The following is a 21,697-nucleotide window of genomic DNA, read 5'->3' on the forward strand; positions in this document are numbered from 1 at the left end:
GGAGTCTGACTTAACACTACAGTAAATGCTACATTCATACAAGGTCAAATGATATCTGTGACTGTGCTTCACTGCATCGGTTTACTAATCATTTCAAAGGCAGCAAGCTACAGTAATACTGCAATGCTGGAAACATAATTAAACCACAATTTACACTACTGTAACTCAAAACACTGCAACAGTTTGACTTTAATCATAAGGAAACATTTCTGTTTTTCCCTTTTTCTGAAGTAATTAGCAGTTATGTTTTAGGACTCTTCACTTGGGTAATGACTTTAAAATAATTCTATATTAAAATAATATGCTGTACAAGATTGACGAATTAACATTCTCAGAAGACATTAGAGCCTTCTCCAGTGTTTATGGGACGTGTGGTCTTCATTTAGAGAACCACCTGCTCCCCATCCCCCAACAAAAAAAAAAGAAACCTTAAGACTTGTTGTGTTATTTTATTATTGTAAGCATTTTATCAACATAAAAACTCGTCAACGTGAATAAATATATTAATGAGTGTTTCCTCCTTCACTCCAAAGACAGTTTCCCTCAAGTGTACACCAATATGTACGCAGCATTACACAAAATACCTCACAACATAGTCCTGCCGTGTGGAGGAGGATTTAAACCTTTTACAAGTGAATTCTTGTTTTAACAAAAGGGGGGAATTACATATTATTAGCCCAGTCACGGGGCTTAGACGTTTCTGAGGCAGACAAGTAGACCACCGTCCATCTGTTTTCATCCTTTGTTTATGTGAATTGCTTTTCTAAAAGGATAAATACACTTTCCCCTGCTCTCCGAGTTAGGGAAGTGATCTCTCTAAACATCAGTCATGAAATATTATGTGACACTGATCTGACTAACAACGCAGGGTGAGTGAATAAGCTGGTTTGGTCCATCAGAAATGAATCGTCTGGCTTAACTCATGATAACAGTGAAACATTTCCAGAACTCTTCTCACCCTCACGGAGAAATGAAGTCAAAATAATTTAGGTCCCTTTAGATAAAGTGGCACAGTAATGGATTTTGAGTCATCTTGTACATATATAGAACTGTATGGATTCTAAATACAGTTTTCCCCCCTATTTTTTCATCTCCTGGGCATCTACTTTTGAAGAAAAAAAGTGTGATCATTTCTCTATTACAACACAGAACATGAGTTTGACATCGAACAAGGTCACACATCACCTCACAACAAAAAGCACTGAGTATCTACTTCATGAAAATGTCACTTTTGTCCCTAGCAGTTGCACTCACACTCACACTCACTCACACTCCAGTCATTCATGAACAATCTTAACTGTTTGGCTGTGAAACGGGATGCTCTCAATACAGCAGTTTGGCTTTTTCCAGGGTGTGTCAGTGTGTTCCAGTGATTAGACACAACTGGGAATCTGCAGCGGTAGCCATCAACAAAATCCCCCATCATGCATCTGTCCTGCTACTGTCCTCCAGTAACAGTCCTGCAGCCTGGTCTTAGCGTTGATGATATTTGGATTTGGGTTAGAATCATACGTTTGGATTTTAATTGGGGGGGAAAGTACTGGCCAATCAGGGTTGTTTGACTACATGTTTCCAGACATTTTCTGTCAGTAATTAAAAGGGCACTCCACTGATTCCACAAGATCAGTTTAGCCATCATGGGGAGTACTACTCAGCCTCTGAAAAGCAGTTGAATGATGTCTTCGGTGGGAGTTCTCATAAGGGTTATCTCGGCTGGGGTTTAGAGACTATACATTTACGAGATAGGCATTTACTAGACAGGGTGGGTCTAATGAAAGCTGCTATCGAGTTGCATTATGGAAAGTGTAGGATTCACTGTTTTTGGAACTTTAGCCATACTAGGCACTAAAAGTCAAGCTATTTCAGCCTCTGCTGCATTAAGCTTTTACAGAAGTGCAATACTAAATCGCTGGAGTGCCCGTTTAAATTCTGGGGAAACCAAGTGACATGATAGTCATCCAATTTAAATACACTGAATATTATCAAGAAAAACATGAAAAATAATAAAATAATGCAAATATACACATCAGTCAACCCTTATTTGTACATTGCTTGTGTTGTTTGCAAATAACTTTTTTTGTCAGTCTTTATGGTGCGTTCTCGGCCAGTTTTAACACGACTACCTGGATGAATTTCGGTTAAACAGATAAAATATAAGCAGAAAGACTGGTACAGGTGTATTATGATACACCGCTCTAATTTATCAATCAGCAAGACCACTTACTTTAACAATCAATTCCTCAGAAATAGCACCACAAACAGTTTAATATGGGATTCCTGTGATGGCTACAGCTGAACTTAGTCCTACATGGTAAAGTCCACAGTATATTTTCTGTCCCTGTATGTACATTTATAGCTTTTCTTGCATTTTGACACTTAACAGATGTGCTAACTGAGAAACTGTGTCTGCACACTCATTTTCTGTCTAGTGCAGAAATAGAAATGGCAAATTATTCCATAGCTAAGCTGAGCTTTCTTGGAAAGGTGGGTGTTTTCTTTTTAAAAAGGTAGTTTTAAGTTCAGTGCAGTAAGCGACAGCTACGTCTGAATTTGTGTTCAGATCACGACGTGTGATGATCAGAGTTCTTTGGTAACTATTTTTACGCTGTGTCTAGTCACAACTCTGAGCGGATGTGATGGTTAAATGGTTTGTTTTGTTGGGAAAGAGGCCCTGCATTAGCTTTTTATGGTGAGGGGGGGTTGTTTTTGAAAAAAAAAATATTAAAAACATCCAATGGATATTTAATTCAAAATGAACAAGACATTTAAGAACAAAAACCATACATGTGTCTATGATATCCACCATGTTAATCTATTCTGATTTTGTCTCTCATATCTATTTTAGTTTAATCTTTAGTTGACAGACACACTGTTCATTGTGTTTGCCTTGACACATTGTATTTTATGAGCCCCTTGTTTTATTATCTAACCTATAAACCTGTCGGTTTTCTATCCTGCCTTTGTTTCACTCTGTTTTATCACCTTCATCACTTCACATGTTTTATCACTCTGCAGACATACTAAATATGACACATCAGAGCTTTCTATTTGCTTTAAGAGATACAATTGTTGCAAGTTGACTTATAAAGCTTATATTTTTCCCCCTTCGGTTTTACCTGTTGCTACTTTTCTCCTTCAAACAGCTTAATTATTATTTCTAATAGTAATTAATACCTTCTGATTAATCTCTGATAACATCACTAAAATATCTGGTTGAATGTTTATCAGCTATTTAAAGGCACTTTGCATGTTTTGTCCATCTAAGAAGGAAGTGATTGGCCGTTCGGCTCATTAGAATTAAAATCAGGGGAAATGTCAATTACTGTAGCACTGATCTGAACAAAGCAACTGGCTCTAAGGGGAAGTGACACACTCAGCAGTTTGTTTGGCATATGTGAACGGGCAACACTCCACAGTAACGGATGTCAAGCACAGGCTAAACTGCATTCAGATGTTTCCTGGCAACAAGTTGTTCCTCTGTGAGAAACGCAATAGCGCTGAGGCAATGCCACAGGAAGAGTTGCCTCCCAGAGCTGACACAAAGTCGCACTGTCTATCACCACCATCAGGGTTAAAGGAGGATTCCAGCATGATTTAAAGTTTTGCATTAAATCTCTTTAATGCTAATTGTTACTGAAAACAACTAGACACGTTCCATTCAATCTCCTCCATCGCTGTGAATAAGAGGCTAAAAATAATTATACAACTATTATGATAAAAACGTTTACATTTTGAAAGAATTCCCTGTCACTTTTTTATATAAATGTATTGCTACATTTCTTACAGAACCTGACAGGACTAAGAGACTAAGTGGCTCTGTGAGGCTGTACTTAGACACAGCAGTGCTTTGAGCTAAATGCTAACATTAGCATACTAACATCCGCAGACAATGTTAACATGTTGATGTTAACCAGGTTTAATGTTTACCATGTTCACCCTCTTAGTTTAGCGTGTTAGCATGCAAACATTTGCTAATTAGCACTAAACATTTCTTGGCACTTCCTACCATTGTCTCAGATACTAATACTGATACTGATTGAGCTTCCATTGGGATCTACTAGCATTCTGCTAACTAGCATTTTGCTACCAAGAACTTGCACCACTACAACCTCCAGTAGTGGTCTCTTCTGACATAAAGAATAGCTGATGTTGAGGTTGCACCGCGCTCCACTTCCTGTTAAACACAACCCAGTCGAGCCAAAAGATAAACCAAAACAAGATGCTTCTGCCAGCAAAAGAAAAAAAAGAAGATTTTTCACACTTTAAGCTTTAAAATGGATGCTATATTTGTCAGTGGGAGTGATTCTTAAACACAAAAGCAGAAAGTGAGCCGAAACCCTGGAAATCATGCTGGAACTTTCCTTTAAAATACAAAGTACAACAGCGTGGGCGAGAACAAGTGAGGGGCACCTGTTCTTACTCACTCAGAGTTTGACTACAGTGTATAGAGCTTGCCTTCAGTATTTGACATTGTTTGCATCAGAGCTAATTTAGCCACCCTTGTAGAAACTATCACTGTGAAGATGTCGAAGCAGGGATTTGTATTCCATCCTCATTCACCTTTAGGCGGCAAAATATCCTCTCCAGAAGCAATATGCCGCTGAACATGCAGATATGCTGATTAAGTGTCCTAGTTATTGAGCTGGCCTGAGAGCTATGGCTAAAGACGGCGCGTGTATACGATATAAACAACCGAGGTAATGCGGTAACGCTCCTTAGTATTCCGCGTTCTTGCGGCGGCTGAGCAGACCTAAATAACTTGTGATGACGGTTAAATTTATACTGAGAGGCTGACAGCACAGCCTTCAGCACCAGCGGGGCTCCACGGCCCGACCCTGTGTCCGTAAACGTCTGTTTTTGCTCCACAACGCTGTCTCCCCCGTTTCAGCGTGTCAGGCCTTCCCTGCCTTCATGTATGTGGGGATGGTGCCTCGCTGAGTCAGACCCTCAAAGCGTTTGTATGTGTAGTTGAGGAACACCCAGTCCTTCGACTTGAAGTCTGGCTCCGTTGCACTGGCTGTTAATAAACACAAAACAAAAAGATGTTATTTTAATTGCCACTTGAGGGCGCTACGGATCATACAATGTAAATGAGAAGCTCCTTTAAAGCTGTGATAATATTAAGAGAGTAATCAGCAAGGAGTTGTTGTCAATAAGTTCCCTTTTGTCTGGATTTTCTTGCAGTGCGGCTAGCAGAATATTTCATAAGACGAACCTGGCTGAAGGATGTCTGATTCAGGGAAGTCGTCAAAGTTTGAGGTGTCATCGATACTCTTGATTTCAATAGAGATGGCTGCTGGCCGCTCCCTGTGGAGGAAGGAAGAACACAGAAAAAAGAAGTATTAAATCCTCAACATGGGCGCCTTCAGCTAAAGAATGGCATTTTCCTGAAACTGCTCTGTGCAAAGCTGAGTTACCTTTCATGCAAGAAGAGCCCTGTTCAGACATGGAACACATAACATTGCTGGCTTCATCTAAGTGTTAAAGTAATGGCTTTTTGTCATTCAGACAGAGGTGTGTGTGACATAAATGTCCCTTACGGCTTTATTCAGACGAGACAGGACATTTTCAGAAAGAGCCAGGTGCTCGCACAATATTTGGAACCTGGTGTGTGAGAAGGAGCTGTGTTCTCCAGTGGTGAGTTTAAAGTGTTCTCTGTTCTCACAGGATGCATAAGTGGTGGATTTTATTTTACCATTGACATCTGACAGCATTTGAGTCACGTTAAAGTGTTATGGAAATGTTATAGGTCTGACCTACTTAGACTGCCATCTTATGGAAAAGTGACTCACCAGAGTCACACGTTAAATTGCCACCACTGGTATGTAACGTGGTACATGTCTGAAAGGGGGCTTAGTTTTCCTGTACCTGATGTGCTCCCAGTCCACTGACTCAAAAAACTGATGACTCTTGATTTCGTCCACACTCACAGCTCCAATCCTGTTCTCAGCATCAGTGCAATACCTGAAACGCACAAACAGCAGCCTGATACTATAACTGTCCAATAAACCTTTATATACACATTATTTGGACAATTATTCCCTTTCCACACCAACACATGTGGCATGAGGCCTTCATGCGAGTTTATGAAAGAGAAAACTGAAATAAAAACGCATCTTTACATACTTTAATATCAAGTCTTTGGCCCTCTCTGATATGGGGACTTCAGGTGGGAAGACGAGGGTTTCCTTCCAGTTCATCACCTTCCTGTATGTCTCCTGCGGCGTCTCAGAGCAGAAAGGTGGATAACCTGAACACAGCCAACAAGCATTTTAAAAAAAGCTGCTGGTATGGCAATACGTCCACGGACTTATGATAGCAGCGGGTTTATTCATATGTCAATCTAACATGTAAAATAACAAAAACACATCACAAGTGATCTACTGTAATTTGATGAAGACAATGTTTTGAATATTTGTAAATGTGTTTCACGGTCAAACAATTACGCCAAATGCCTGTGATCTCCATTTTCTTACATACAGACAAATGCATGCTTACCGATGAGCATTTCATACATGATGACGCCCAGAGACCACCAGTCACACAGCTTGTTGTATCCCGTCTGCATGAAGACCTCCGGAGCAATGTAGTCTGGCGTTCCCACAGTAGAATAAGCCTGAAAGTCACACAGAGAGATAGAAGGTGAGGGCTCTGGGTAGGAATATATTAAAAAATAAATAAGTTCAACCAGTAAAACTGACTTGTCCAACACGTTCCATTCATGTTGATAATCGACATAAAGTTCCATTAGCCAGGATTTAGAAGCTGCTGTGTCAATTTTTGCAGAAACAAGGAAGTTACTTTGTGATTTTTCTTTTCTTCTTCTGCATGCTGCAGCCAGTACATGCACTATTCTTTCCTTCTTACTCTTGGGCTTCTTATGCACTTCTCTGATTCAGTAAAATGCCAAAGCCTTACCAGCTGCCTCCGGTTCTTCTTCCAGGTTTCCGCTTTCCTCTTGGAGTTCATATTTTGAAAGGCTGCAAGGCGCAGGAAAGTAAAGAGAGGAAAAGTGAATAGTTACAGTATATGTTTTTGCAAAAAGACCAAAGCAGCTGAAAATGTATTTTGGTGGAAGTTACCACTTATTATAGTGCACATTAATATGCGTTTGGCTCTGGATTCATTAATCCTTTTCTTGTGAATATCAGATTTTGAACTCACAGAAATCACTGGGTGGGTTGTGCGTCAGGTTCCTGTAAAATTCTGTGCGATGAGCCTTCTTCAGTCCCGTACACAGGCCAAAATCTGACAGTTTCACATGCCCCTGTGAGCAAATATACATTTGATAAGCCATCTGCAGAAAACCACCATGCACACGCACACCACACTGTATGCTTTACTGACAGGAAACGTCTGGGTGTCTGTCCGTGAGTCTCACCCTGGAGTCCAGCAGCAGGTTGTCTGGTTTGATGTCTCTGTGGATGAAGCCCAACTGGTGGATGGAGTCGATGGCCAGAACTGTCTCTGCGATGTAGAACTGGGTGGCCTCTTCAGACAGAGTGTCCTTCTTCATCAGCAGGGTCATCATGTCGCCTGGCAACAAGGTCAGAGGTCAGAAATGATAATGCACCACATTTTTGTACAAACACATCTGTCTGTCTGTCTTGCTCACATCTAACACTGATTTACGTCACAGAGTAGCGAACACTGAAGTTTTGAAAAGCAATCCACATAGAAGAGTGAACATACTAACAACAGAGGGTCAAACGAAGTGTGGTCGCTAGTGTAGGACTTTTATCAGTCTTAAGTTATTAGTTTAAACCTCCAGGCAGGAACTCCATGATGAGGTAGAGGTTCCTCTTGTCCTGGAAGCTGTAGAACATTTTGACCACCCAGGCACCGTCTGCCTCCACCAGAATATCCCTCTCTGCTCGGATATGAGCAACCTGCAGGGAGACGGTAGACAACCGAAGACACTTACAATACAAGAGCATGAATGCAGCAGCAGCCACTTTAACCGTATGCCTTAATATCTTGATGACTTACTACTTGTATTATTACATTGTATTAATATACCGTATTATCATCAACCGGTAAACCCACTTTGTACTTTACACTTATTTTAATTTATACTTATACCCACTTGGTACTTAAATTATCTGACCTGTATTATAGTGTATTATATTTTTTGCTTAGAACTTCTATTCCTGTGTGCACTGATGTGATGGTGAGCTGCTGTAACAAAAGCGTTTCCCCTCGGGGATCAATAGAGTATTTCTGATTCTGATTCTGATGACTGTGGTGCTGACAAATACTTCACCTGTTCTTTCTCCAGCATGTCCGCTTTTCTCAAAATCTTCATGGCGTAAATGTGCCCTGTGTCTTTTTTCTGCACCAAACGAACCTGAAAGAGACAACATCACAGTTATTATTCATAAGGAATGTGAATAAAAATGAAGACAGTAATTTATGTAGATGTACACCATTGAAAGTATAATACAGCACATAGGAAATTAACACTGGGGTCAAAGAGCAAAAAAACGGTGTCATGGTCAAGGCCAGCGCCACTGAAACCACACAAATACACATTTCAGTTAAACTTTACAAGAGCTTCAGCTTTTCCACGCTTTTCTTTTAATGTACCTCGCCAAAAGCACCTCGTCCAATAACTTTAAGGGACTCAAAGTCATCCAAGCCAAGTCGCGTCCTCTTCAGTCGCAAAAACTCTGTCTCCTTACGGGCATGCTGCGAGCGACGCATTACTTTCTGCAAAACACAGACAGACAGAGAGTCATACAGATTAAAAAGAAAACAAAACCTTATTCTGCAACATGTCGAGGTCTCTAAACAAGAAGACAAAGCGTGCTATACCTCCTCATCTGGCAAACCCTCTTCATCCATGGCCTTCTCTAGCTTCTTCTGCCTATGAATTAAAAAAAGAGAACAAATTGTGCTTTCAAAAAAATAAAAAAAGGTATACAAATCTGCATAAGGGCTGCAAAAATAAAGCAAAACATTGAACTCCTAGTTACTTTACAATATAAGAGTGAGAAATTATTCGATTAGATGAAAATGAAATGAAAACGTGAAAATGAATCCCCTGTAAGTTTATGCAGGGATGTCAACAGTGAGTCAGCTGTCTTTTACAAGAGGCACCAAACCCTGTTAACTGGACTAGAGATCAGCTCTTATGTGGTAATGTGAGAACACAAGAGGTAGATTATGAGACGCCCTTTGTTGTGCTCACACCTGAGATGAAACACCTCCACATTGTTTCCTTTTCCAGCAGTGGATGAGCGACACTTGATGCTTTAAACAACAGCTACATTTGCATGCAGAGAGTAACTGAGGTAACTGGCTGCACTCTGGTGAAGGACTTCAACGTCTTGTACTGCATGTGGTAACTATTACAAGTACAATGTCCAGGAAGTAACAGGTTAAGTAAAATAAACAATTTGTTTATTGTAGCTTTTGTTAAATAGACACATACAACATGGCCTGGAATATTACTGATAAAGAAAAACATGCACATGGACAGGTGTGTTTCTATACATTTGTGTGGGGAAAAGGTTGGTGGGGTCATATCAACAGGTACTGTAGGCTATAAAACCACTTGGGCAGGTTTACCTCATCTCGCGCTCCTCATGCTGCGTGAGCAGAGTGCTGTAGAAGTTTTCCAGTGTCAGCTTGGCCACAGTCACCCTCTCTCGGGTGTGGTTGCTCATGGGAAGGGCAGCTGCAGTCCCTCCCGTCATGGCCATACTATCCTGTAAAGACAACATAAAGAAAAAACCATCAGGTTGTGCACATCAGTCCAGTCACTGCTTCTACTGGTTTCGTACGGTTGTTCATCAACTAGCCATGTGAGTAGTCCCTAACTCACAGAGCCTCTAGCACTGCCTATTTCGCGAGGATCTGCTGATAAACATCGCTGTGCCACTTGCTAGTGTGAGCGGCCCTTTATCCTGCAATCCATCACTTTGGCTAACACTGGCTGCAAAAAGTTACACTTGCTTTCAATGCGTGGAAGGTTCACACAATGCCCACCATGCAGGCTCCCCAACAGACCAGACCTAGTGTGTATCAAGCTCCAAAAACGCTGAATCCTACTCTTCCCATCATGTAGTTTGATTGCATCTTTCATTAGACCCTCAATTTCTGGCAAATACCCACGTCCTTCAAAGTCTGATGACATCATCAGGGTTATTTTTTTAGACTAGTACTCTGAGTAGTACTCTGAATGATGAATAAACTGATCTTAATGTGTAAAATCGGTGGAGTGCCCCTTTAAAAATAATATTACTTTAAAACATGCCACAATACTTAATAGAATTACAGCTTCATAAAAAGGTTTAATGGAATCAAAATGCTGATTCAGAACAGAGTTAATAAAGAATTAAATTCATAAAGCCATGCATTGAAATCAAAGAGCAAAATACTAAATGACTCCTTGACAGCAGTGAGCAGAGTGCAGTTTACTGATGTCATGTCTTTTAGACTCTCAAATTCCAAAACATGATCTACTGCTTTACTTTTTTCCCTTCAATGTACAAAGTAACCAAGTGCTATCCAATCTGACATTTCAATGAGTGCAACTCTGGAACAGATCCCTTGACCACAGACTAACAGGAGTCTGGAGATACCCAAGTCAGATCCCTGGTACAAAAATATTCTTGTGACCCTGGAACAGGGGCAGAGAATCATGTGCTGGATGGCTCAAGGTCTGCAGGGTTTCATTCCAGGAACTAATCAGTGAAATCTCCACTTTCACTATGCATTCCTTTGCGTTTTTACAGTCTCAGACAATATCAAACTGACAACCGATTGATGAAAACAAAGATGGAGGACAGAAAAAGATCCTAGGAATTTGCTTGTCACCTGAGGAGGCCCATCATTCATTTCATATATGAACAGCACTTATCCATGCTCTCTTTTATGAAATGATTGTTCTCTCCCAGGCAATATGGGAACTATTTTCTCTACAAGCGCACATATCGACATCTTGGATTTGATGTGTAGCATTTGTGTGGGTGGAATGAAAACCACAAAGAGGAGAAGAAATGCATACTTATACTAGTGAGGTGGAGGCCACAAGCAGTAGTAGGTTTTTTTGAAAACCACACATGAATGATGATGTAAAAGACTATGAGGAAAAACGAAGGCTAAGTTTAATTGTCTTCTTCTTAAATTAATAGAATATTAACATGAGCAGATGTTGATACAAGGAAAGAGGAAGAGGGTGGATGTGTACATCATCAAAACATATCAGCAGTACGCCCTCAGAAAGTTATGAATGGGCTTGATTAGGTCACACAGAGATAAAATAGCCCTGCAGCCCAGAGATAGGACCCATGTTTCGTCTAGTTGCCGGCCCTTTTTCCGTCCTGGCCCCAGCAATCCCACAACAACAAGACGCTTCCTGACTTCTGAGAAAAATCACTGCTGCAAACTGCTCGGTTTGGGAGGTTTCTGTTGGGTGGAAAACGGGGACACTGGCAAATAAAGGTGTTGAGTTACTGAGGTCTGTACATATTTACCTGAGTGCAGCACTCCTAGGAAGCTCAGCTTAAAAGGGAAACGCCGCTGATGATCACCGATAAAATGACAAAAGCCCAAACACAAAGTAGCAAAAGCGGACTAATTACAGTTCTTGTGGTGTAGCCCACGTAAGCCCTATCCGATGTTACATTTTTGAGAAGATGCACATCAGCTGTGGCGGGGACCCTCTATGTACCTAGGGAGCCAGCTTACATACTGTAGGTACCACAACAGCTTGACACAGATGAACAATTCATGCATGGACTGGTGCTCTTTTTGGTCAACAATCTGAAAGTTTGGGTCACTCAGTCAGGGACGCCTGGTGGACAATATGTGAGCACGCTGAGTAGTGCAGCGCTGTGAAGTAGCTGGAGACAGGACAGTTTTCTCTGTTGATCATTGAAACTGACAATGATCGACCACAATGATTTTATTTTGATTGACTACACAAACATGCCGGACTTCACTTCAATACGCTACTCACACTTCCCTTCCCACTGTCACTCTGGGGGCTGGGCAACATAGAGACTGCTGAAAATTGGGCAGATAGTCATCATTAACAACACTGCAAGGTGCATATTTTCTTAACACATATTAGTAGTGGTAAATTCATACATTTTGGTCATAAACTAGAGCAGTGCTATACAGACATTTAGCCAGAACCTAATTATTATGACTCTACATTTGTATTCTAATTTCATTTTTTTCTAAAGTAAACATTGAAAATGCTTAAACAATTTATTTGGAGTCGTGTTTATGGCCACCTGAGGAATATAAGTCCAATATTCACTCTCCTTTTAGCGCTGTTTTTGGTCTCCACCGACTCCTGAGGGAAATATCTGGCTCTTTAGCTGCTAAATGCTCCACTGTGTTCACCAGCTAGCTGCTAACTTTGTCTGTCTGTTCTTTGGTAGCGTACAATGGCTTTTTAAAGAGCTTTTTCACTGAAACCAGCTGCCTGTTGCTGCCAAACACGACATCATGAGAGCAGAGAGACTAAACAGCAATGGTGAAGTTGTGGCTATGAAAACCAAACAGTGAGCTGAAAGATGTTAAAACACTCCATAGCTGAGGGGAACTGCAGAGTCCGGTGGTAATTCTCTATGGGTTTGTCACTATGAGCACCCCTTCCATTGCTAATATAAAACTATTGACTATAGCCTCTTTAATAATGTTAAATCACAGAATGTTTTTAGTGGTCTGTGCAAATCTAACTGCATTTAAAGGCTACAATTTAATCAAAGCTAACAATATCTTTTTTTTCCTCTCCTTTCTTTTTTGCCATATTGCCTAGATCTACGAGTTTGGTGAACGAAGCTGAAATTGAACAATGGAATTAATGTGCACACTTGAGCCATGGGCCTGGATGGGTTTCGTGCTTGTTTTCCCACCAAGGTGGAAAACGAAGCGTCATTAAAAATGTTAGCTCACAGCTGAGCCAGCTGGCCCTTTAGCTCAGTGTGAGGGGATTCAGTTTGGCTTGAAGTTAACCAAATGGACCCCATAGCTAAACAAACAAGGCTACACCAGTCAGGCACTTATAAAGAAGGCATTATAAAAGCGAGCTCACTATCTGGAGACTAAAGTGTGAAGCGTAAAATAGGGCAGGGGCCAAGTCTGGCCAGCCAGAACTATAATCTACAAAGAAAGTAAAGGATTTGGTCTCCTCTAATTACTGAAACTGTTAAAGGATAAGTCCACCCAAATTACACAAAATATAAAGTCATTTCCTACATTCATGTAGTGGTACCTAGCTATGCAGATAGTTTTAGTTTTATTTGCCAAGCTTTTGAGATCTCCTACACGGAGATTTCCGCTACTACCTCAATACAATGGAGGTGAAAGGAGGAAACGAATAATCCTATTGTCACACTGTAATTCATTATCTAACCTGGCAGATAATGAGCTGAGAGTTAGACTCAACGCTTTATGTGTGTAGGGAAATGTTTTTTATCTATTAAATGAAAAGTTGAGATTCAAATCAAATCCAGGCAAAAGATCCAGAGTGTAACTTTTTTCCCCCCCAGATGTTGGATTTCTCAGCTTGGTGTAAAATTAGTTGAGTTAATGTGCGAGTATGGAAATACACACACACACACACAGACACACTCCACCCTTCAAGTAGTGTAAGTGACTGGACAGGAAACCCTTTCCGTCCTGAATGAAAGGGCTCAGTCATGACGCCTGAGAGAGGAATGGGGCGCACACACATGTTCCCTTACACACACACACAAACAGAATAAACTGAAAGCCTAGAACAAAAATAACATATATTGGTCCAACATTTCTGATCAAGTTACACAACCACTTTTGTGTTGAAAAGGCATTCTAATAATGGGAACTTCATGGTGTGTATAAATTATTCAATAATATTTCTAACATTATGCAGTATCATCTAATATATTCATTATATGTCCTTATTCATAGTTATACGGTGTTTGTTTATCCAGTGGCAATATATACTTCTGAATATGCTTCAAAATTGGAAAGAAATGCCAAAAAACATAGATTAATATCAGATATATTTTATCTATATATTTGCAAATGTGTTTTGTCAATGTATTTAAAATTAAAAGTGGACAAAATAAATGTCACACGTATAACTTATGTTTATGTTTAGTATGTAACGTAATTGTCATGCTTTTAACCCACTGTGCTGATTTACACTACCTTCATTTCCCTGCAGATGGTGTGTACCTGCATGGAGCATTAAACGACCTATGTATGTAACGTTAAACACATTAATGTCTTGTCTGGCTAATATTTCAGGTCGTCACAACTCAGCTAAATTTAAACTTTTCGTGCTACCCTGTCAAACCTCTACGCTACAGCTGCCTGGCACATGATGGCTGATACTAGATAATATTCCTTATTGAGATACCAAGAAGTTTTAATAATATGAGGTTACTTCATACAAATATTTGGTCAGTTTGTTGCTGTGTTGTGTTAGCTAGCTAGTATTTGCCCGCTATATTCCATTTGCGTCTCTGTCTGGCAGGTTCCATGACACCAACAAATAAAAATCAGACAGCATAAAAATAAAGAGCATTCTGTGGGAAATATTTTCCACCTACCTCCGTGTCCTGCTCCAGAGTCAATTCTTGGCTTGCCGCCAGCCCACGACCCAGTAGAAAAATAATATATAATGTGTTTTTTTGTATTTTTCTGCCTAATATTTAGGCAGTTGAATGCTAGAAGCTCCAGTTATTGGCCACCGTTTAGAGGAACTTATCAGGCAGCACAGTAAACATCGCCGATATTAACGTCAAATCATAACAAAAGTGATCTGACGTTGACAGCAATCTAACCTGAAATAATTTGAAAATATTTTACTGTCTTCATTTGTAATCCCTGACCTCGAAATTCATCGTTTCCCCCAGCCTTTATCGCTATAAAATACGAAATAAGCAGCGATGCTTCCTGGGACCGTCAGGCTCATCAGACGCTCCGGCCACGCAACGGCGTAGTATTTGAATGACGTTAGCAAGAACCAATCGACAAAAAAGAAAAGGACCAGTTGTTTCCACTGGCCAATCATGTAAAGAACATGCAGGAGAGGGACGTGTGTATTAGCCAATCAGAAGCTCTAAACCGCCCAGCAAGGGTTGTGTTCCAGGACGCAGGTTCATTTGGCTAGCAAACATTTGCAGCTATGAAAGAATATACTGTATCTGCAGTAGTTGTAAGCTTTGTTACATAATTTTATTAGTTATGCTTAGTGCAAAGAAGTACTTTTTTTAAGAATCATAATAAACAAACAGTGTAAAATTATTTGTTTCTTCACACATAAATAGCAGATGCCATACGAACTACAAGAGGATATTTAAGGTCAATAAAAGGTCACACTGTGATCAAAACTACAAATAGATGACCAAGAGACATTTACAGGAAAAAAGTATAAAAATATAAAAGCAAAACTGTAATCTACTGTATATCAGTGGACATTTCATAGGACTACTTTTATCAAAGGTCTATAGGACAAAGAGCAGGTGTATGTAGTAAACAATTACCCCAATTACAACTGAAAAATGCAGATAACAAAACTGTGACACTAACAACAAACTTTTGCTGACCAAAACTGGTAGGTGAAGTTTCTCTGCCATAAATCTCCTTATTTGGACGGGTTGAGTGCTTTTACTGTTAGAGCCATGATGTCAACATGCACTGAGGTAGGTGTGCCCTGCTAAAACATCTGGGTGTGGTGTCCAGCAGACAAGGCTGTTTTTATATTTCTCACATCAACAGCGCCCACTGAGCTGTGACAGCACCTATATTTAGATTTTGGTGATAAACTCTCTGGCCAGCAGCCTAAGCTTCGCAAAGTTCAGTCTGAAACGGACTGCTGAGCCACATTTTTGATGAAATCAAGACTGCACCGCATGACTGCTGTTGTGTGAAAACACTAACTACAGTTAGCGTCCTATTCGATAAATCATCCTGTGACCACCCAAGTCCCAGAAAACAGACACATACAAAACGGTCTTATCTTTAGAGACTTCATAAAAAAAGCTTATTAGAGCTTTTGATGTCACAAAAATACATTCATTTGGGTAGTTTATGCAATTTATGTGCCAGTGTTCCCCACAAAATATATCTTTTAGTCATCAGCAGCTTGTCATTTTTCCCCATGCTATTTGTATCTTGTGAAATCTTCTCAGACATCATGAAATATACTAAAAGCAGAGCTTAGGTCCTAAAAACATTTTTGACATTTTGAAGAGGTTCTAACCAAGCAGCACCAGCATGTTACATTTCAGGTGTTTAACTGTGTTTAAGCAGAATGAACCTCCAGTCCTTGATTACCAATAAACAACGAATGAGAATGAAACACCAGGTCACATGAGCGGTCATTCCCTAAAAAGTGGAAGAAATTGGGATCAGTTCAACAAAAGCACTGAGTGCATCATTCATCGGATCATTTTGTAGAGTTCATATTTTCATGATTTATCATCATTTGTGTGATTCTCCAATACTATACAATAAGGCGCCACAGTTGTTTGTTATTAAGGACTGACAAATACTAGAATATAATCTAGTTCCATGCATTTTGGAAATTAATTTTTCAAATAAATATTTCGAGAGGGGAAAATCGCTTGTGAACACTAACTGCAATTACCATCCTGCATGTTCTGGAGATAAAAATGCTTCTAATTGTTTTCCAAAAAAAACCCAAAACATTTTATTGGAAAACAATTTCAAGAATGTATGAAAACAATTCTGTCAATCTAAAAATCAGTTGATGTAAAGTTACAAATAGTTGGAACAAATGAAATCCCCGAAGACTTTGTTCAAGCTTTATTAAAAAAAAAAAAGAACAAGATGCTTCAGACATGGAGTTAAAGTGAGCTGAGCGGATCTGTTAACTGCTCTGAAGAGTGTTGTGAGTTAGGATAATCCAAAACCAGAATTTCAATTGTTTCATTCATAAATATCTACAAAACCAGACCTAATCAATATACAACATATACATAAAACATAAAAAACATGACAGGGTGACTGTTCACACATTCAGACCACAGTCTGGACTGTAAAGAAGTATTTTTCCAAACTTTCTGTATCAGCAGAAAGGTAAACAAAAAAACAGTGTGTATGTGAAGACGTCTTCTTGTACTCTTTCCCAACTGGCATCTAGTGTTTTACACTCAAGATACATTTTTCAGTGCGTGTTTGCTGTCAGACCAGTGGCTGCTGTGTGACGATAACATTGTAATTAAGCGATAAAAGTGATATTTCACTTAATGCATGGCACCTGGCATTTCCTTTACAGATACATTCAGCATATCTTTGAGTGTTTTGAGGCTTGCAGCTGATGTCTGAGGGTAAAAATTAAGAGTGAAAATGAAAGGGAAATGACGGGAAAACTGTCCAGAACTGCATTATGTACGTTGTGGTCAGGATTCGGCTGGTGAAGGATGGCTCGGTGCTCCGTTGCGGGTGCGGAGCTGAGACTGGGCAATGTCAGCCAGGGCGCTCTGGATCTTCTCCAGCAGCATATCGCCGCGGTAAACCACCTCCTCCAGACGAGCTGCTGCCTCGTGGTTCTCCTCCTCCAGCTGCCGTAGACTGGCCGCCTGGCGAGAGGTCACAGCCGGTCAGATTCATTCACAATGAAAGCTGGCGGTATTTTCTGTGTTTTTGTGCATTAAATGACTGACGGGAGTGCATTTTTTAAAATTATTATTTATGCAAATCAATGCACAAACAAACCGTACAAACTGTGAGCTTCAGCCCTTACACTAATCCAAAGATGCAACATCCTTTGTTCTAAAGCCTCAATTTTTATGACAAGAGGTTCGGTGATTGACGACCCTCTCTCTCTCTCCCTAACTTACCTGATGACAACAGACCAACACAGCCAAACTCTATGCCAAGTCTTCAAGCCACAATAGATGGAGAAACACGAAAATATACCTAGTTTAAAGGATGGTTCATCTAAATAATAATGAACCTCAGCACATGAGCCCAAAAAACTGAATCGCCAGATACAACTAGAATTAAGTGAGACAATAAGGTAACCTTTTCACTCCGTTACTGCATCATACTCTGTTTTACTGATCAATAGTTGGATGCTGTCAAGACAAAGCTGCCAGTTAGCTGTAATTGACTGATGACAGTCTGATGGCTCAGGATGGAAAACGCATCACTTTTATTTTTTCTCAGAGAAAAGAAAAAACAAAACAGATGTAAGGGAAGTGAGCCACAAGTGTGCTCAGAGTCACTTGGGATGTTCCCCTGCAGCTGATAACTTCTCTTATTAAATATTGTTTTGACACAGTTACTTATGAAGTGTGTGAATCTTTGCCTAAATACATTACAGGCATCTAAAAAGGAGCACTGGACAACTGCTCGGTATTTCTCTGTCTGCAGATATATCCTCATTTTTTTGTAAATCTGTTTACAGTGCTTATGAGCTCCAGTAATGTGGAGATGTTGGAGCGGGTAATTGATATGTTCTTTGATGTTGGTGTTTTCTTTGACACCATTTATCTATTGGATGCCATATGAAGTCTTGTCACCAAACACCATATTGTCACGCTTTTATTATTTGTATTATTACTATCATCCAATATTGTACTACTGATTTCTGTAGTGTATACTTACCTGTATATTACATACCTCAATTTATAAAATCACTGTACAATTATTTCCAGCTCTCATGTAAGCAATTCCAATGAAGCACCTTCCTATACCAATCCAAGAAAATATGCAGTATCTGCATGACTTGCACTAACCATTTACATAATATTACCAGGCACTACTCTTTATATTGGACAGAGCTTCAAACATCTTTCGTACAAGAGTAGATTGAGGATATCCATGGGCAGTATCCTCGTATATCCTCTGATTTCAAGACAGGAGCCCAACAGCAACGGTGTTGATCTTTCCTCTCGTGTTCTGAAGCTAACCAAGTGACAGAATCAAACTCTTTCAACTTTTGTCTACGCTCTTTGAGTCTCTGATACAGGCGGTATTTGTTCTTATAAAGGCAGTGATAAGAACATTAACAAAGGAAATTATTTTTTTGTTCCAAAGCTCAAAAATGCAATGTTGAAAGATGTTTGGGATGGAAAGGGTCATTTGCAGCACTGTATGCACTCAACTATCAAACTTCCCATTCTTAACTTCTGAGTGACGTAAACTAGAAATGAACTCAAGAGGAAAATAAGAATCAGTGATGTCCTTATCACAGTACACTGATACTTAAAATGACATGTTTTGGAGTCTGTGGATTTTAATTGATGAAGACTAACTGGTGTAACTTTGAATCTAGTGACAAAAATCTGTGCTCAAAAATACATGGAAAGTCATACTCTACCCTAATAGTCATTCCAGATATACATCGGTTACTCACTCCTATCACTTGCATTATTTTTTACCCAACTACCCCACAGGGATCATTTAATCTAATATAACGTTCTATTTTCAGGAAAGGAACCAACACGGAAAGAGCAGCACGCCTTCCTCTCTTTTTCCATTGTAGACAAAGTAAGAAATTAACTTAAAGCAGCTCACAAAACACACTGAGCCTTCTTCTGATAAGGTGTTGCATCTGAATTTCAGAGCTAATCAGAAGACAGAAAATCTTAGTCGTTCTTTAAATTATCAAACCTTAAAACTATTGTACATACAATTATTTTGTAAGTGTTGCAATATGATTTAGGAAAGAGAAATATTTATCTATTGTATATAATAAATTGATTGATTGATAAGTGCGTATGTTTCTGTAATTAAAAAATGTTTATCCAAGAGCATATTAGCAGCTACTAGGCTTCTTACAATAAATAACCAGCAGAGTGGCCTGAAAACGGACTACAATCATTTGGTTGATTGTTTTATACCCTTAAGCAGACATTATTTTCTTTTTCAGAGTCTTGAGCTGTCAATGTTGAAAGTAGCTGTACAAGCGTTCATCTGGCTCCCTCTGCTGACTGAAAGCTAGAAATACCAACCGGGCTTTTGTGTGTGTTCATCCTTCATACCTTTTAGTCATAGAATCTGTAACTGTCTGTCTGAAAGGTACTTGTGAATGTGCTGACCTGCAGAGCTGCCGTGGACTCCTCACTGGGCAGAGAGTCAATTAGTACATCCACATCTTTGGCTGTTCTGGCGATCAGGGCTGCAAATAGCTGGGCATATTCTAGATGGAGGTTAAAAAAAATTTAAAAAACGTTTTGAACCCTAATGTTAAACAAATCACATTTCTCTATCCTGTAAGTCAAACAGAAAAGACAGATAATATTAAGGGACATAGATATACGTGGGAAGAAGACAACAGCAATGTTTCCAATACCTAAAGATACAATATTGTAGCCGGATGAGCAGCAGAAGTGCCGTTTAGTTTCACTTCATTACTCATTATTATAGTATTTGTATATGTGCAGTGATTCAGAGGTCTGGAACCAGGCTAAGGGTACTGACCAATACAAACTAATTGGGATCATTCTTCTCATGTGTATAGTTACATAAAGCTGTAACTTCAGTTCTTAATTATCAGTGGCAAATTCATAAACCTATATTCAGAATCAGAAATACTTTATTGATCCCCGAGGGGAAACTCTTTTGTTACAACAGCTCACTATCACGTCAATGCACACAGGAATAGAAGTACCAAGCAAAAAATATAATACACTATAATACAGGTCAGATAAATTAAGTACCAAGTGGGTATAAGTATAAAATTAAAATAAGTGTAAAGTACAAAGCGGAGTTACCGGTTGATGATAAGTGTGTACGGTATCAAATTATTTTTAGGCCTATGAAATTTTCAAGTATTGATGATGGTTTGTAAAATTGTGTTTTTGCAAATGATGCCTGTAACTGTTATATGGATTGGTCACATCTGGCAAACACCCCATCAATTGAATAAGGTCAATATTGGATTAGTACATCAATAACTTAAACCTGAGGGTGTTGAGAGGCAAGATCTATTAAATGAGAAGATAGAGAGGTAAATGACAAAGACGAGGGATTATAGGTTTAAAATGAGTAAACCACCTTCGGTTGGGTTTGCTGGCTGATCTTTGTTGATAGCCGTCTGGATGTTACTGAAGGAGGCAGGGGGCGCACATTGTTGCAGCACACCGATGGCATTACAAAACTGATCTGCAAGCTGGACACACAAAACAATAGCATTTAGATTTTAATTTCATTCAAGCAAGGAGCTAGTTGTTGACGCAGCCAGTCCGCGGCCCGTTTGCTACGTAGTAACTATGAGTCACTTTGATGTTCCAATGTGTTAACACTGCAATACTGTAGCAAATGTTTCTGTGTACGATATAACCTGAAGCTTAACTTGTTCGTGATACAGGCCCCTGGTCGTTAGCTACGTTTTCCAGTGATGTAACAATGTTAACAAGTTACTGAAAAAATGTGGCTACTGCTTCGCAATAGCTACACCTTCAAATGATATAACCAGTCAAAATATCATTATTTTCCGTTAGTTATCGTTTAAAAACTCCAAACTGTGTCTTACCGAATTGACAGCGTCTTGGAGCTGTGTTAGCCTGTCCGCCATATTTTCTGTAATTTAACAAATCCCGCTGTCATTGTCGCGAGAATGTCCAGATATCATAGAATCTCGCAGGATTGGACGCTATTTTGCAAGCTTTGGTTTGGATATTATCGTTTAGGTTAGCTGTAGCCACTTAAATCATCTCAAGACTTACTTTACAGCAAACGAGTAAAGTGTTTAAATCAACGAGTTCATATATGCTGA

At 39.5% G+C, this 21,697-nt stretch overlaps 2 protein-coding genes across 2 annotated transcripts; both read right to left on the reverse strand.

The window, feature by feature from the left end:
* Positions 1-433: 433 nt before the first annotated feature.
* On the reverse strand, positions 434-14,958 carry LOC122871410 (serine/threonine-protein kinase 38-like). The gene is made up of 14 exons (XM_044186503.1): positions 14,556-14,958; positions 9,571-9,710; positions 8,815-8,866; positions 8,587-8,709; positions 8,264-8,347; positions 7,766-7,889; positions 7,382-7,536; positions 7,165-7,267; positions 6,919-6,980; positions 6,499-6,616; positions 6,127-6,250; positions 5,869-5,964; positions 5,216-5,307; positions 434-5,017 (listed from the first exon to the last, which is right to left on the reverse strand). Exons 2-14 carry the CDS (start codon positions 9,702-9,704, stop codon positions 4,893-4,895), a joined length of 1,392 nt encoding a protein of 463 aa, XP_044042438.1. The 5' UTR covers positions 9,705-9,710; positions 14,556-14,958; the 3' UTR covers positions 434-4,892.
* A 1,805-nt stretch (positions 14,959-16,763) lies between these two features.
* On the reverse strand, positions 16,764-21,596 carry med21 (mediator complex subunit 21). Its single transcript, XM_044186010.1, has 4 exons — positions 21,455-21,596; positions 20,977-21,091; positions 20,019-20,119; positions 16,764-17,552 (listed from the first exon to the last, which is right to left on the reverse strand). The coding sequence occupies exons 1-4, from the start codon at positions 21,494-21,496 to the stop codon at positions 17,373-17,375; spliced, it is 438 nt and encodes a 145-aa protein (XP_044041945.1). The 5' UTR covers positions 21,497-21,596; the 3' UTR covers positions 16,764-17,372.
* Positions 21,597-21,697: the final 101 nt, after the last annotated feature.

The sequence above is a fragment of the Siniperca chuatsi genome, linkage group LG23, assembly GCF_020085105.1.
Source record: "Siniperca chuatsi isolate FFG_IHB_CAS linkage group LG23, ASM2008510v1, whole genome shotgun sequence".
Classification (NCBI taxonomy): domain Eukaryota; kingdom Metazoa; phylum Chordata; class Actinopteri; order Centrarchiformes; family Sinipercidae; genus Siniperca; species Siniperca chuatsi.

Coding starts and splice junctions, on each gene's coding strand:
- med21 (XM_044186010.1), bottom strand. CDS start 21,496: ATGGCGGACAGGCTAACACAGCTCCAAGACGCTGTCAATTCG. Junction 20,120..20,976: donor GCCAGCAAACCCAACCGAAG/GTGGTTTACTCA, acceptor ACCTCCATCTAG/AATATGCCCAGCTATTTGCA. Junction 17,553..20,018: donor AGTCCACGGCAGCTCTGCAG/GTCAGCACATTC, acceptor ACCTCTCGCCAG/GCGGCCAGTCTACGGCAGCT.
- LOC122871410 (XM_044186503.1), bottom strand. CDS start 9,704: ATGGCCATGACGGGAGGGACTGCAGCTGCCCTTCCCATGAGCAACCAC. Junction 8,348..8,586: donor GACGAGGTGCTTTTGGCGAG/GTACATTAAAAG, acceptor TGTCTCTTTCAG/GTTCGTTTGGTGCAGAAAAA. Junction 5,965..6,126: donor GCCAAAGACTTGATATTAAA/GTATGTAAAGAT, acceptor TGTGCGTTTCAG/GTATTGCACTGATGCTGAGA.